This window comes from Trachemys scripta, chromosome 7, assembly GCF_013100865.1.
Source record: "Trachemys scripta elegans isolate TJP31775 chromosome 7, CAS_Tse_1.0, whole genome shotgun sequence".
NCBI classification, from domain to species: Eukaryota; Metazoa; Chordata; order Testudines; family Emydidae; genus Trachemys; species Trachemys scripta.
The window spans coordinates 53,820,995-53,834,820 of record NC_048304.1 but is presented as its reverse complement, the minus strand read 5'-3'; the positions used below and the strand labels follow the sequence as shown (position 1 = coordinate 53,834,820).

General features: G+C 43.1%; 1 protein-coding gene across 14 annotated transcripts in view; it reads left to right on the top strand.

The window, feature by feature from the left end:
* Window positions 1–13,826, top strand: part of PPP3CB (protein phosphatase 3 catalytic subunit beta) — a 131,160-nt gene that overhangs the window by 37,582 nt on the left and 79,752 nt on the right. For all 14 annotated transcript variants that reach the window (XR_004646460.1, XR_004646462.1, XR_004646459.1 and 11 more), the window contains exons 5-8: window positions 4,860–5,005; window positions 8,207–8,346; window positions 8,447–8,524; window positions 8,616–8,710. Coding sequence is in view for 10 of the 14 variants with exons in the window: in XM_034775685.1 (XP_034631576.1) it covers window positions 4,860–5,005; window positions 8,207–8,346; window positions 8,447–8,524; window positions 8,616–8,710 (459 nt within the window). In the remaining 4 variants the exon portion in view is untranslated. The remainder of the gene's footprint in view (window positions 1–4,859; window positions 5,006–8,206; window positions 8,347–8,446; window positions 8,525–8,615; window positions 8,711–13,826) is intronic.

Here is a 13,826-nt window from a genome sequence, read left to right as displayed (position 1 = left end):
CAGTATCAACCCTGCCCCAGACAGAAGCCGTATTGAAGGCGGGGCAGAAACAGGCATAGACAGCAGAATAAACCTGCCTAACAAAGGCCAGAATAAATCCCAGCCCGGAAACAAGCAAGGTTTTTGAAGGGGTGCTCAAGGACAGTGTACCAACCCAGTACCTGGATCCATCCCCTCGGTTTTTAAACCGGCTATCCCACTTCTACCGTACGTGGTCCCGTATAACATCGGATGGCTGGGTCCTACACATGGTACAGGTGGGATACTTCCTCCACTTCTTCTCCTTCCCTTCCTCCCACCCACTTTCCCCGTCTCTCTTCAGGGGCCCCTCTCATGAGCAACTCCTTATGTAGGACGTCCGTTTGCTCCTCGAGATAGGGGTGGTGGAGGAGGTTCCACAGGAGATAAGGGGAAAGGAGTTTTATTCCCGTTACTTCCTAATCCCCAAGGCAAAGGGGTTTCTCTGACCCATTTTAGACCTTCGCGGACTCAACAAATTTATGGTCAAACTCTGGTTCCGCATGGTCTCCCTAAACACTGTAATCCCATCACTGGATCCGGAAGTTTGATATGCTGCCCTCTACATGAAGGATGCCTATTTCCACATCGCCATCCATCCGGTGCACTGCCGCTTTCTCGGGTTTGTCATAAACCAACATCACTACCAGTTCACTGTTCTCCCATTTGGCCTGTCTACAGCCCCCTGAGTGTTCACGAAATGCATGGCTGTGGTGGTGGCCTTCCTGCGGAAAAGGCAAGTTCGAGTGTACCCGTACTTCCGCTACTGACAGGTCATTCCGAGGACAAGGTCCAGTCCCACGTGACAATGGTCATGGACACCTTTCACAGACTGGGACTCCTCCTCACTGTACCCAAATCGTCACTCTCACCTACCCAAAGGATAGAGTTCATGGGGCAGTCCTAGACTCGGTACAGGCAAAAGTGAGCCTTCCAGAGACCAGGTTCCAAGCCATAGAGCAGATTGTCAAAACAATGCTTCAATATCCCACCACGACAGTCAGGTGTTGCCTGCAGTTAATAGGGCATATGGCAGCATGCATGTATGTGGTCAGACATGCCCAACTGAGACTCAGGCCCATACAAGCGTGGCTCGCACTGTGTTACCACCCATCCCGAGACCCCCTGGACCTTGTGGTGACGATCCCGGGGCAGGTACAAGAATCCCTGTGTTGGTGGCTGGACCGACCAAGGGTCTGTGCAGGGGTCCCCTTCGCCAAGCCCAACCTTCTCTGACATTAGTAACAGACGCATCAGATCTGGTCTGGGGTGCACACTTAGGGGATCTGCCGACACAAGGCTTGTGGTCGACGGACTAGATACCTCTTCATATCAACCTGAAGGAGCTCAGGGCAGTTCGTCTGGCCTGCCAAACCTTTCATGACACTTTGCAAGGTAACAGCGTGACAGTCCTGACAAAAAACACCACTGCCATGTTCTACGTAAACAAACAGGGTGGAGCCCGCTCCTCACCCCTCTGCCGCGAGGCTCTTCTCCTCTGGGACTTCTGTATAGCCCGATCCATTCAGCTGGAAGCATCCTACCTTCCAGGGGTACAAAACGAGCCGGCGGATCGCCTCAGCAGGTCACATCACGTGCACTAGTGATCAATCAGATCTGACATCATACAGTCAGTCTTCCAAAGGTGGGGTTATCCCCAAGTAGACCTCTTCGTCACCAAGAGCAACACACAGTGCCCTCAGTTCTGCTCATTCCAAAACCACAGTCCGGGCTTGACTGCCGATGTGTTCCTAATACCGTGGGGTGAGGGGCTGAAGTATGCCTTCCCTCCTATCCCGCTGGTCCACCGGGTCCTTCTCAAAATTTGTAGGGACAGGGCGATGGTAATCATGATTGCCCTATCCTGACCGTGGCAACATTGGTACACAACCCTCCTAGAGCTGTCCGTAGAGACCCTGATAGCCCTGCCCCTCTACCTGGATCTGATCACGCAGGACCCCGGGCGCCTTCTCCACCCGAACCTGCAGTCTCTACATCTCATGGCTTGGAAACTCCGTGGCTAAATCCCAGGGAGAGCCAGTGCTCTCAATCAGTGAGACAGATTCTCCTCGGTAGTAGGAAACCTTCCACTAGGACTACCTACCTGGCAAAGTGGAAAAGGTTTTCCTGCTGGTGTGAACCCAAGCGCCTTCAACCGCTCCAGGTTCCTATCCCGGTTATTTTGGACTACCTCCTACACCTTAAACAACAGGGTCTGTCCCTTTCATCCATCCGAGTGCACCTGGCAGCCATATAAGCTTTCCATCCAGGGGAGTCTGGGCGCTCGGTGTTTTCAAATCCCATGGTGGGGTGATTCCTCAAAGGGCTGGAGAGGGTGTTCCCATATTCTCGCCCACCAGTCCCAACTTGGAATCTGAACCTGGTCCTCTCCAAACTCATGAGCTCACCATTTGAGCCCCTGGCCACTTCTTCCCTCCTCTACCTTTCTTGGAAGGTGGTATTCCTGGTGCCCATTAGATTGGCAAGGAGGGTGTCCGAGCTGAGAGCTCTCACCTCTGAACTCCCTTACGCAGTGTTTCATAAGGACAAGGTGCAGCTTATACCGCACCCCAAATTCCTCCCCAAGGTGGTCTCCCAATTCCACATGGGACAGGACATTTGCTTGCCTGTGTTCTTTCCAAAACCCCATATCAGCCCGAGACACCACAGCCTACACATGCTGGATGTCCGAAGAGCCTTAGCGTTCTACATAAAGTGCACAAAACCTTTCCGCAAATCAACCCAATTGTTTGTTGCCATAGCCGATAGAATGAATGGCCTTCCTGTCTCTGCGCAACGCATATCATCCTGCATCACAGACTGGATTTGCACATGGTACGAGATGGCCAAGGTCCCAGCTCCAGCGATTACGGCCCATTCAACCAGAGCGCAGGCATCTTCGACTGCCTTTCTGGCTCAGGTCCCCATCCAGGAGATCTGCAAGGCAGCCACCTGGTCTTCAGTGCACACGTTTACAGCTCACTATGCTGTCAACCAACAGGCCAGAGATGATGCGGCGGTCGGCAGAGCTGTTCTTCAGTCAATCGTTCCATGACTCCTACCCTCCTCCAATGGTAAGCTTGCAAGTCACCTTATTGGAATGGACGTGAACAATCACTCGAAGAAGAAAAGACGGTTACTTACCTCTCGTAACTGTTGTTCTTCGAGATGTGTTGTTCAAGTCCATTACAATACCCACGCCCCTTCCCCTCTGAGTCAATGGCAAGAAAGAACCGAAGAGGGGTCGGGCTGGCGCCATTCTGGGGGGCTCTCCTGCCGTCCCGACAGGAGCTGCTAAGGGGTAAAGTTTCCGACGTCCGTGCACGTGGTGCGCACACACCTAATTGTAATGGACGTGAACAACACATCTCGAAGAACAACAGTTACGAGAGGTAAGTAACCGTCTTTTCTTATCACAAACTTATCTATGGTTGTTTCTGGATGATGGAGATTATTTTTTCTTTTCGCTGTGGCTATGTGACGTACGTGATGTGACTGAAACACTATCATTGGCAGATAACTCTGAAACTATGGAAAATGATGGTGATCTTGAAGGTGGATAGTCTTCAGAATCCTGTATGTTGAGGATGGATTCTCATAAACAAAATAAGTCAGTGCAGTTATTTAATTATTACCATACTGCTCATTTAGTATTATTCACTGACACTCAGTACTACTTTAAAGGTGAAATTGTAAAAGGAAGATCTGCCTATTTCAGCTATTTATTTTTTATCACAACTGCATCTAAAATGATAGTCCCATAAAGTAACAACTATATTTTTTGCTCAAACATGAGAATTCAAGAATAGTCCAGAAGGAAGACAGGCAGTCCTTAAGAAAGAAGTATGAAATAAAAAAGTTTACCAACCTGAAGATCCTGCATGTTCAGACGTGTTCCTTTCATCATCTTCAACGCAGCTTCCTCCTGAGAAGGAACTCTTCTCATGATGTTGTTTCATTCGGGCAATCAGGCCTTGCATTTCTTTATTGCGCTGTTTGCATTTTGCACGCATGCCTGTCTTACCCACAGGTAGAGGAACTTCATTAAAATATTCCCAAACTGGGTCTCTTTTACGGCCTATGTCCACAAATTTGCAGAGGGACAATAGGGTTGCGGTCTGTTATTTCTCACCTCTATATATTATTTATTTGTGTATTTAAAAGCATTTTTGCTGTTTACAAGCATGTTATCTCTGGAGGCGCAAATCCACAGTTTGAGAACTGCAAAACTAAGCATCTCTGATGATATCTTCTAGACTGAGCACTGAGTCTCATTGGGTAGATAGAAAGATTAACCTAAATAATTTATACAGAAGTCCCTGGAACTCCATAAGATTGGGTCCCTAATCCATGAACTATTGGAACTCATTTACAAAACTTTTCTTAAAACTTACATTAATATATTGTCTCATACTATAGAATTAGAATTTATAATCCCTATTCCGTGAAGAGAGATCTTTGAGCTATAATGTATCTTAATTAAAACTATTTTTAGATAGTTTTTTTCCTCAAAAAGCATTTTATCAAAAAAATCCAATTTAAATAAAAACAATCCGATTTTTTTTAATTAAATCATTGATTTTTATCCACCCTGGTTATAAAACTTTGTCCATATTTTATATTTGAGGATGCAGAGGAAGAGGGAAGTATAAGTTTAAAGTTTTGGAAAGGAATTTTTCTTGAAGCAGCTTTCCTATGTCTTGATTTTTAAGCTTATCAAAATGTGCATTTTTCTATTTTTAGTATTTGCCATATAAAAATGTTTTAAAATTTGAAAGCACCAATAAAGCAGTTTCTTCATGTTGTGTAAGTCTTAATGATTTGTTTTTTCTTCTCTACAGGTAAAATAAAGTATTCAGAAAGAGTCTATGATGCTTGTATGGAAGCTTTTGATTGCCTCCCTCTTGCTGCACTTTTAAACCAACAGTTTCTTTGTGTTCATGGTGGACTTTCACCAGAAATAAACACACTAGATGACATTAAGAGAGTGAGTATGTTTGTGTATTTCTAAAAAAGTGGGGGTGGAGGATTTGTGAGACTCCTTTCAAATGTCACTCTTTGAAAATGTCAGTATATTAGTTTCTAGTTTTTACTGGCTCTTTGTAAGCACAAAACAGGATCCAGACACTTGGATTGAGGGGCAGGGTTTTTATTAATTTTTTTTTGTTGATGGAGAGGCTGAAGGAACTGGGCTTATTTAGTCTTCAGAAGAGAAGAGTGAGGGGAGATTTGATAGGAGCTTTCAGCTACCTGAAACGGGGTTCCAAAGATGACGGAGCTAGGCTGTTCTCTGTGGCAGATGACAGAATAAGAAGCAATGGTCTCAAGTTGCACTGGAGATCTAGGTTGTATATTAGGAAAAACTGTTTCACTAGGGGGGTGGTAAAGCACTGGAATGGGTTACCTTGGGAGGTGGTGGAATCTCCATCCTTAGAGATTTTTAAGGCCCAGCTTGACAAAGTCCTGTCTGGGATGATTTTGTTGGGATTGGTCCTGCTTTGAGCAGGGGGTTGGACTAGATGACCTCCTGAGGTCTCTTCCAACCCTAATCTTCTATGATTCTATGAGTAATCATGGATTTTATTATATCAAACACATAGACATAATTGCAGTTAAACAACTTAGTTTCTAGAGTAATGTAATTGCACCAAGAAATTTAGTTTGCTCTTTAATTTACGCACATGCTTTAAGTTCTTTACTGGAGAAGGGCTAGAATTCTTAGCACTTTGCAGGATTGAGCTCCTAAAAGCTAAGTGTTGCCTTAAAAATCAATCAATGTATTAAAGATCAAATGTAATTTATCCCTCTAAACTTAAATATGAAAAGTCTTTTAGTTCTTGTTAGCTATTATTTATATCAAAGTAAATAAGTTTGTTGTGTTAGTTTGACAGCTTGATGTAGAATTATATTTTAAATACTTTTAATTTTTTTATAAAGTTATATCATTTGGTATTTGTTTACTGTCATTATCTAACATATTGCCTCTAACTTTTGGCAAAACTTTTATAATGGGTTTATATATGAAAGAAATATTAGAAATCCACATGACCATTTTGATCTGACTGTCTTGAGTTTATTCAGAAAAGCAAAATTCATATTGAGAACCAGAAATACTTGGTAAAAGCAGAGTTCAGTTTTAAAGTAGGATAGCTCTCACTAAATATAGCTATACCATGTGAAGAATGTACAAAATGAATCGGACTCTATAGTTTGATTTGTTTTCTTGTCATAAGAGACTTCTTTTGAAATGTCAGTGTCATTTTAATTTGAAAATTTGTGTGTTGCTATCTTGATAGTGTGGATATATATTTTTTTCTCAAAAAACCCTTGGACTTTTAAAGTTGCAATATAATGTGATAGTACAACAATCTGAGTTACTCTTATGGAAAATTGGTAGAGTACTTGTTTGCCTAGCAACCTCTTGAAGTGGTCCTGTTCATATGGAAAGTGCTGTAGTTATATCAGTAATTAAGGAGGATGAAAATATGTTTTTAAAAAATTGTGCTATTAAATATTTAATGTATCAGTTATTTCATTTTAATGGAATACAAGTGTTGTGATATCAAGCTTTCTGTCTGATAACTCCTACTTATTTGTCAATGGCTTTACCTCACATGGAATGTTGATGTCAGGTGGTGATGATCCTATCATATTAAAATTTTTAATCTTCTGTTGCTTTCTCTTTGAATATTTCTCTTCAGTTTGCAGTTAACTGACCTTTTTTCATCTGATATCTTGACTGTAGCATTTGGTTCCTCCTTCACAAGAGTGGTATTGATTATTTCAAGTTTTGCAAAATTATCATAAAGTCTGAGGTCAGAAGCATTTTATGCTTGGATTTAAACTTTCTAATTTCAAACTAGTCAACTTGGAATAAAAAAAATCAGTTTCTGAGGAACCAGTAAGATGCCATTATCTGGTGGAGAATCCACCACTGCTTCTACCAGGTCATCTGCAAGTAATAAAGGGCCTGAAAGGAGATCTTCCTTTACTCCGTGTGGACAGGTGGTCTTAAAAGGGGAGGGGAGGAAGAATCATGTGACTGGTGACAAGCCAACTAAATGAAAAACCAAGTCAGTCATGGTTCCAAAAAAATTCCTGGTCTACTTTTTTGTCACCTATTTTGTCACCAGCCCACAGGGCTACCCCCTCCCCCCCAGCACCAGCACCAGCGGGTGCCCCAGAGGCCCTCTTCCAGAGCAGCCAGCTGCACCCCCTGGAACCTCCCAGGACACCAAAGACTTAGTCAGGGGTATATAGTACAAGTCATGGACAAGTCACAGGGCCGTGAATTTTTGTTTATTGCCTGTGACCTATCCATGACTTTTACTAAAAATGCCCATGACTAAATCTTAGTCTTATACATAACCATTGTTTCATTGTGTTGTGCATTTATCCTCCTTTAGTGTCTGGTTCACAGGGGATAATAGGCTTCGTTTCCTGATAGCTAATACAGTTAGTCCTGTAACTTTTCACTATGGTCACTGGAAATGTAACAGAGCCACTAAAGTAAGTGTTTCCAAATGGGTCAGAAAGGATATCTCTGAAGCCTCTTAAAGAAAAGGTAAGAAACCTCCTCCAGAAATGGTCAAGTCCCATTCCATGAGGTCCACAGCAATGTTATGGCAGAGCAATAAAGCTTTGTATGAAAAAAAATCTGCAGAGACCTTAGGTGGTCATCTCTTCATTCCTTGATTAAACTGTCCAATGTGGATATGTTTCTTCGGATGCTGCATTTGGTTGTCTGGTCGTGTTGGCTGGTAGTTCTTCTTAATTCCCTTTTATTCCATTTTTTTTTCTGTGCTGCTACTACTTACTAATTCCCAGTGGTGTCTTCAAATTGGTAGATGTAGTGTGCCTGAGAAAAGGACAATTTTGTTCCTTTGTAAATTTACGTTCTCATAACATACACATCTATCAGTCTGGAGGATCCCTCGCCTCTTCTGACAATTAATTATCTTCATTATTCTCTATTGTTGTATGTTCAAATCTTCCTCTTGTTTTTTTTGGCATGCATCTGCCTTACAGAGAAGAGGAAACACACTTCTATAGAGCCTACCTCTCTCGTGTAGTGGGTAGCATTTACTTTGTAATGCTTTGGCATTGGTGGATGCGTATACTGTACAGGTAAGAAGCAAAACTGATCTATATAATATTTAAATCAACTTTGTGTTTGTTTTTCAAACAGCTAGATAGATTCAAAGAGCCTCCTGCATTTGGACCAATGTGTGACTTATTGTGGTCAGATCCCTCAGAAGATTTTGGAAATGAAAAATCACAAGAACACTTCAGTCATAATACAGTCAGGGGATGCTCATATTTTTATAGGTAAAAAGAAATCTAGGATATAATTGACATTTTAGTACTAAGAGTTACACTTTACTAAACAAAAATAAAGATTTTACTCATAGTTGTTTTCATTTCACAGCTATCCAGCAGTTTGTGAATTTTTGCAAAATAATAATTTGTTGTCGATAATTAGAGCTCATGAAGCACAAGATGCAGGGTAAGTGTTTTATGCCCTTACAGAAATTATTCAACAATACAAAATAATCATTTATTACTTTATGATGCAAATTAAGCTGTTTGTTTTACAGCTATAGAATGTACAGAAAAAGCCAAACTACAGGTTTCCCATCATTAATAACAATTTTTTCGGCACCTAATTACTTGGATGTCTACAATAATAAAGGTAAGAATTTAGTGCTAAGGAGATTATATTAAATTAAAACTTCTTTCCAAAAAAATAGTCTAACAGTAACATCATACAAAGTCACTTTTGTATGGTGTTACTGGTAGAGCGAAAAAAATCCAAGCCTTTTGAGTCAAACTAATACAATATGTAAAACACATATGGGCATAATTACTTGAATGTGTAAAATAAACTCATGATCTCTCATAATGATGACATCCAGAAATGATAAAACCAAGTCTGCTTTTCATTTTTAGAAGTATCCACTGTGACATTACCCAGGGTGCAATCTGGACTGACAGACAGCTCCGTCCCCTCATTTCTCCAACCTGGGATGCCTTTTACACTGCTTTGCTGTGAGAGCAACCACTCCTGCTCTGCCTACACCCAGCCTCCAGCATGTAAATCATTCGCAGCTATATTATATGAGTGCTATAGCCAGCCACCCATGAATTATGCTGCAGGGCAACACCAGCAAACTCCCAGTCCCAGATTTTCCCCTAGAAGTGTGCGTCCTCTAATGCCCAGCCCCTCGTGGACAATGCAAGGTCATATAAAGTCCGTCATTTCATTAATAGAAAATGATATGCACAAATGTTATCTCAAATGAAGTTTCCCAAACCCTTCAACCCAAACACACACTGGTTTAGATAAAACAATACTACAGAAAGATAGGTTTTAAGTGACTGCAAATAATGAGGCATAAAAGTCATAATTGATTACAAGTAAATAAAAGGTAAAACGCAACTGATACCTAACTTAACAAGCTAAGTGAATTCAAAGCATAAAGTTCTCTCTCACCATATATTCTAGCAGTTTTACTGGTTGAATCTTTCAGCCAGGATCCCTCCCCAGTCCGATGATGCTTATTTTATTCTTCAAGTGTTGTCGATGCCATGAGTAGAAATGGAGAGATGATTTGGGGCATCTGTTCCCCGTTTTTATCTTTTCTTCCTCTTTGAGAATCATCTCCAGCTGGGATTCAGGGAGTCTGTCGGACGGGAACTTCCAACTGTTTCTTTGCCAAGTTGTAAATTTCTCACTCTCTCACCCTTTTTCCTGCCAAAGAATGGCCGCTTAACCAGATGATAGTCCATTTGATTTTGTTGACACCTGGCTGAGGCATCAGTTTGTCTTTTGTTTTTGAGGAACTGGTTTGTGCCTGCTTTTCTAAACTTGGAATATGTCTCAGTAGCATTTTATATCTTTGTATACAATGTTGCCACACACATTTTACCAGGACAATAATGATCAGCAAATTGAGTTTTTTCAAATGATACCTCATAAGGCATACTTTGTATAAAATCCATTATAGTTTTGTAAAAATGGTGAACATAGGGTTCTTCTTCGAGAGATGTCTTTGTGGCTGATACACTTCAGGTGTCGGTGTGTACTGGAGCCATCAGTCGGAGATTTATGGTAGCAGTGTCCACACTTATGCAGTAGATGTCTTGCAGTGCAGTTGGCATCTCATTTAGCGTGTGCACAACCCGATCCCTCCAGTTCCTTCCCAACCGACCTTGGCCTGAGATGGAGCTCTGTGGCAGTGTTCACAGTCCTCTCCCCCCCCCCCCCAAAAAAAATAGAAATAGTATAATTTAGACAGACAGCAAGTTTTTAATAATAATTAGTTTTGCTTAGATAGCTAGTAGTTTAAAAAAAAAAAAAGTTTTTCTCCTGGTTTCCCCTTCCCCATAGTTTCTTCACAGTAGGGAACATTCAACTGTTGAACAATGCCTTGCTCCCCAGGGTTCAAAAGATGCAGCTTATGTCATGAAGCGATGCCAATTTCTGATGGACACTTATGTGTCCGATGTCTCGGTGAGGTGCACATCCCACAAAAGTGCAGCCACTGTAATAATTTAAAAGTGAGAGTCAGGCACAACCGGGATCGCCACTTGAAACTGATCTTAATGGGGAAATCTCTCCAAACGGAGACAGAACAGACCTCCTCCTCTCCAAGCACCCCGACTTCAGCAAAAGAGGACATGCCATCCTCTAAAAGATTGAGGAAGAGAATACCAACTTCGCTGCAGAGAGCACCGCAGAAAAAAAGGCAGTCTCCTGCCAGGTCGCTACTCTGATGCCGACAACCACAAGGATGAGCACCATTGATGCTCCGGGCACCTCTGGCACCGTCCATACTGGGACCTCTGCCAAGCCCCACCACAAGAAGACAGAGTCGAGGCATAAAAAGAGACATGTCTCCTCCACGGCACCGACCTCACTGGTGAGGGACAGTGTGCCGAGACTCTCCCCAGGAACCATGCCTCCACTTCCAGCACCAATGGTGCAGTCAGCACCGATGGGGAAAATCCAAAACGGCACCACCCATGCTAGTCAAACGATCACAAAAATTATCACCACTGACGACTGCTATACCATTCCCTTTACTTCCCGCCCACCTACCTTACTCCCCTCCCCCTCCCTCTTCAGGAACCCTTCTCATGAGCACCTGCCATGACAAGATGTAGATCATATTCTATAGTTAGGTGCCATAGAACAAGTCCCTCACAACACAGAGAGAAGGGATTTTACTCCCATTACTTCTTGAACCAGAAAAACAGGGGATGGAGGTCCATTTTAGACCTCACAAAACTCAACAAGTTTGTACGAACTTAAAAATTCAAGATGGTCACACTGGGCACGATACTACAAGCGCAGCAAAACGGGGACTGGTTTTCAGCCCTTGACCTTCAAGATGCTTATTTTCATATTACCATACATCTCGCTCACAGAAGAGTCCTGCGATTCACAGTGGAAAACTATCACTTCCAATACAGAGTACTACCGTTCAGCCTGTCCAACACACCAAGAGTTTTCTCGAAAACCCTTGTGCTAGTGGCAGCACATTTACACAAACGAGGGAAAATGATTTTCCTATACTAAGGCCTGGTCCCCACTAAGCCCCCACTTCGGACTAAGGTAAGCAAATTCAGCTACGTTAATAACGTAGCTGAATTCGAAGTACCTTAGTCCGAACTTACCGCGGGTCCAGACGCGGCAGGAAGGCTCCCCCGTCGATGCCGCGTACTCCTCTCGGCGAGCTGGAGTGCCGGCGTCGACGGCGAGCACTTCCGGGATCGATCCCAGAACATCGATTGCCTGCCGCCGGACCCTCCGGTAAGTGAAGACGTACCCTTAGACGATTGTCTCCTCAAGAGCTCGACTCAACAAGAAGCAATATAAATGGTCCAGAAGACAGCTGCACTCTTCGGGAATCTAGGTTTGCAGATAAACAAACAAAAATCAACCCTAATTCTTGTACAACAACTGGACTTCATTGGGGGCACACCTCGATGCCATAGAGGCCAAAGTATCGTTGCCTCTGAGCAGATTCACAACAATGACCAACCTTATATCGGTAATCAGCAGCAGCCCCCCAAAACCCGCACATATAGGACTACAACTATTAGGTCACATGGCAGCCACAACATTTGTGGTAGGACACGCAAGACTATATGTGCGCTGCCTATAGAGCTGATTGAACTCAATATACATACCCAGCAAGCACAGCCTCCATAAATGAATAACAGTACCGCCAAAAGTCTTGGACTCGCTACACTGGCGGACAAGGTTAGAAAATGTATGTGTGGGCATCCCCTTCCAGTAGAACAATAATAATTATCACAGATACATCCCTGATAGGCTGGGGCTCCACGTGAACCAACACACAGTTCAAGGCAAATGGTCTGCTGAGGAGACCCACTTACATATCAATCTACTCGAGCTATGCGCGGTACACAATGCCTGCAGACATTTCCTGTCACTGATAAAGAACAAATCAATTTGCATAATGACTGACAACATTGCCTGCATGTTTTACATCAATTGCCAAGGAAGAGTCCGACCACACTCACTATGCACCGAAGCCATGAAACTGTGGAACTGGTGCATTCACTACAAAATAAACATCTTAACCTCCTACCTTCCAGAATTCGACAGCAGACATGTCTCATGGGAGCATGAATGGGAAATGAACAATGTAGTCCTGCAGTCCGTATTCCAATGATGGGGACCTCCCCCCATCGACTTGTTTGCATCCCCAACAAACCACAAATGCCCATTATTCTGCTCGAGAGCAGAGATGGGATCCCAATCACTGGGCGATGCCTTCCTCATCCCATGGGATGCAACACTCATGTACGTATTCCCACCGATCCCTTTGATCCCACAAGTAATACACAAGATATGAATACAAAAGGCTACAGTCACCCGAATAGTCCCGACATGGGCCAGACAGGCCATGTTCTTATCCTTACCCGATGCACATGGCGATATGCGCCCCATGAGTGCTCCCTCTTCGGATGGACCTTCTGTCACAGAACAACAGTTACACTCTTCACCCAAATCTGGAGAAACTCCATCTGAAAGCATGGCTCCTGCATGGTTCCATTATGGTGAGTTAGCCTGTTTGGAACAAGTCAAACACATATTACTAAACGGCAGGAGATCAACCATGCCATAAAACTTACCCTTAAAAATGGAAAAGATTCTCCTCATGATGTCAAGAAAAACAGTTGACTGCCACTACAAACCACTATTGCTGGTGCTGGACTACATATTGGAGTTGAAACGCTCAGGTCTTCCAACAAACTCGATCAAAGTGCATCTCATGGTCATTACAGCGTTCAATCATGGAATTGAAGGGACCTTGATATTCGCGCATCCAAGTACTAAACGCTTTCTCACCGGTCTACAGAACATTTACCCAGAGGTTCGCCAACCCACTCCGGCATGGGATCTAAAGTTGGTATTGAAATGCATCAACAGACCACCATTTGAACTTTTAGCCACCTGTTCCTTACTGCATCTGTCCATGGAAAGTGGTGGCATTTTTTGGTCGCTGTCACTTACGCCAGACGAGTAAGTGAGATGGGGCCTTTTTGGCCGATCCTCCCTACACAATATTCTTCAAGGACAAGGTCACGTTATGACCTCACCCAAAGTTCCTACCGAAAATATCATCACCCTTTCGTATAAACCAACCAATTCACCTTCCCAATTCACCTTAAACCACACGGGAATCTAAACGAAACCATTGTGCATATATTAGGTGTTAGACACGCATAAGGCTTCATTCTATCTAATTAGAATGGTTTCTGAAAGTCCCCGA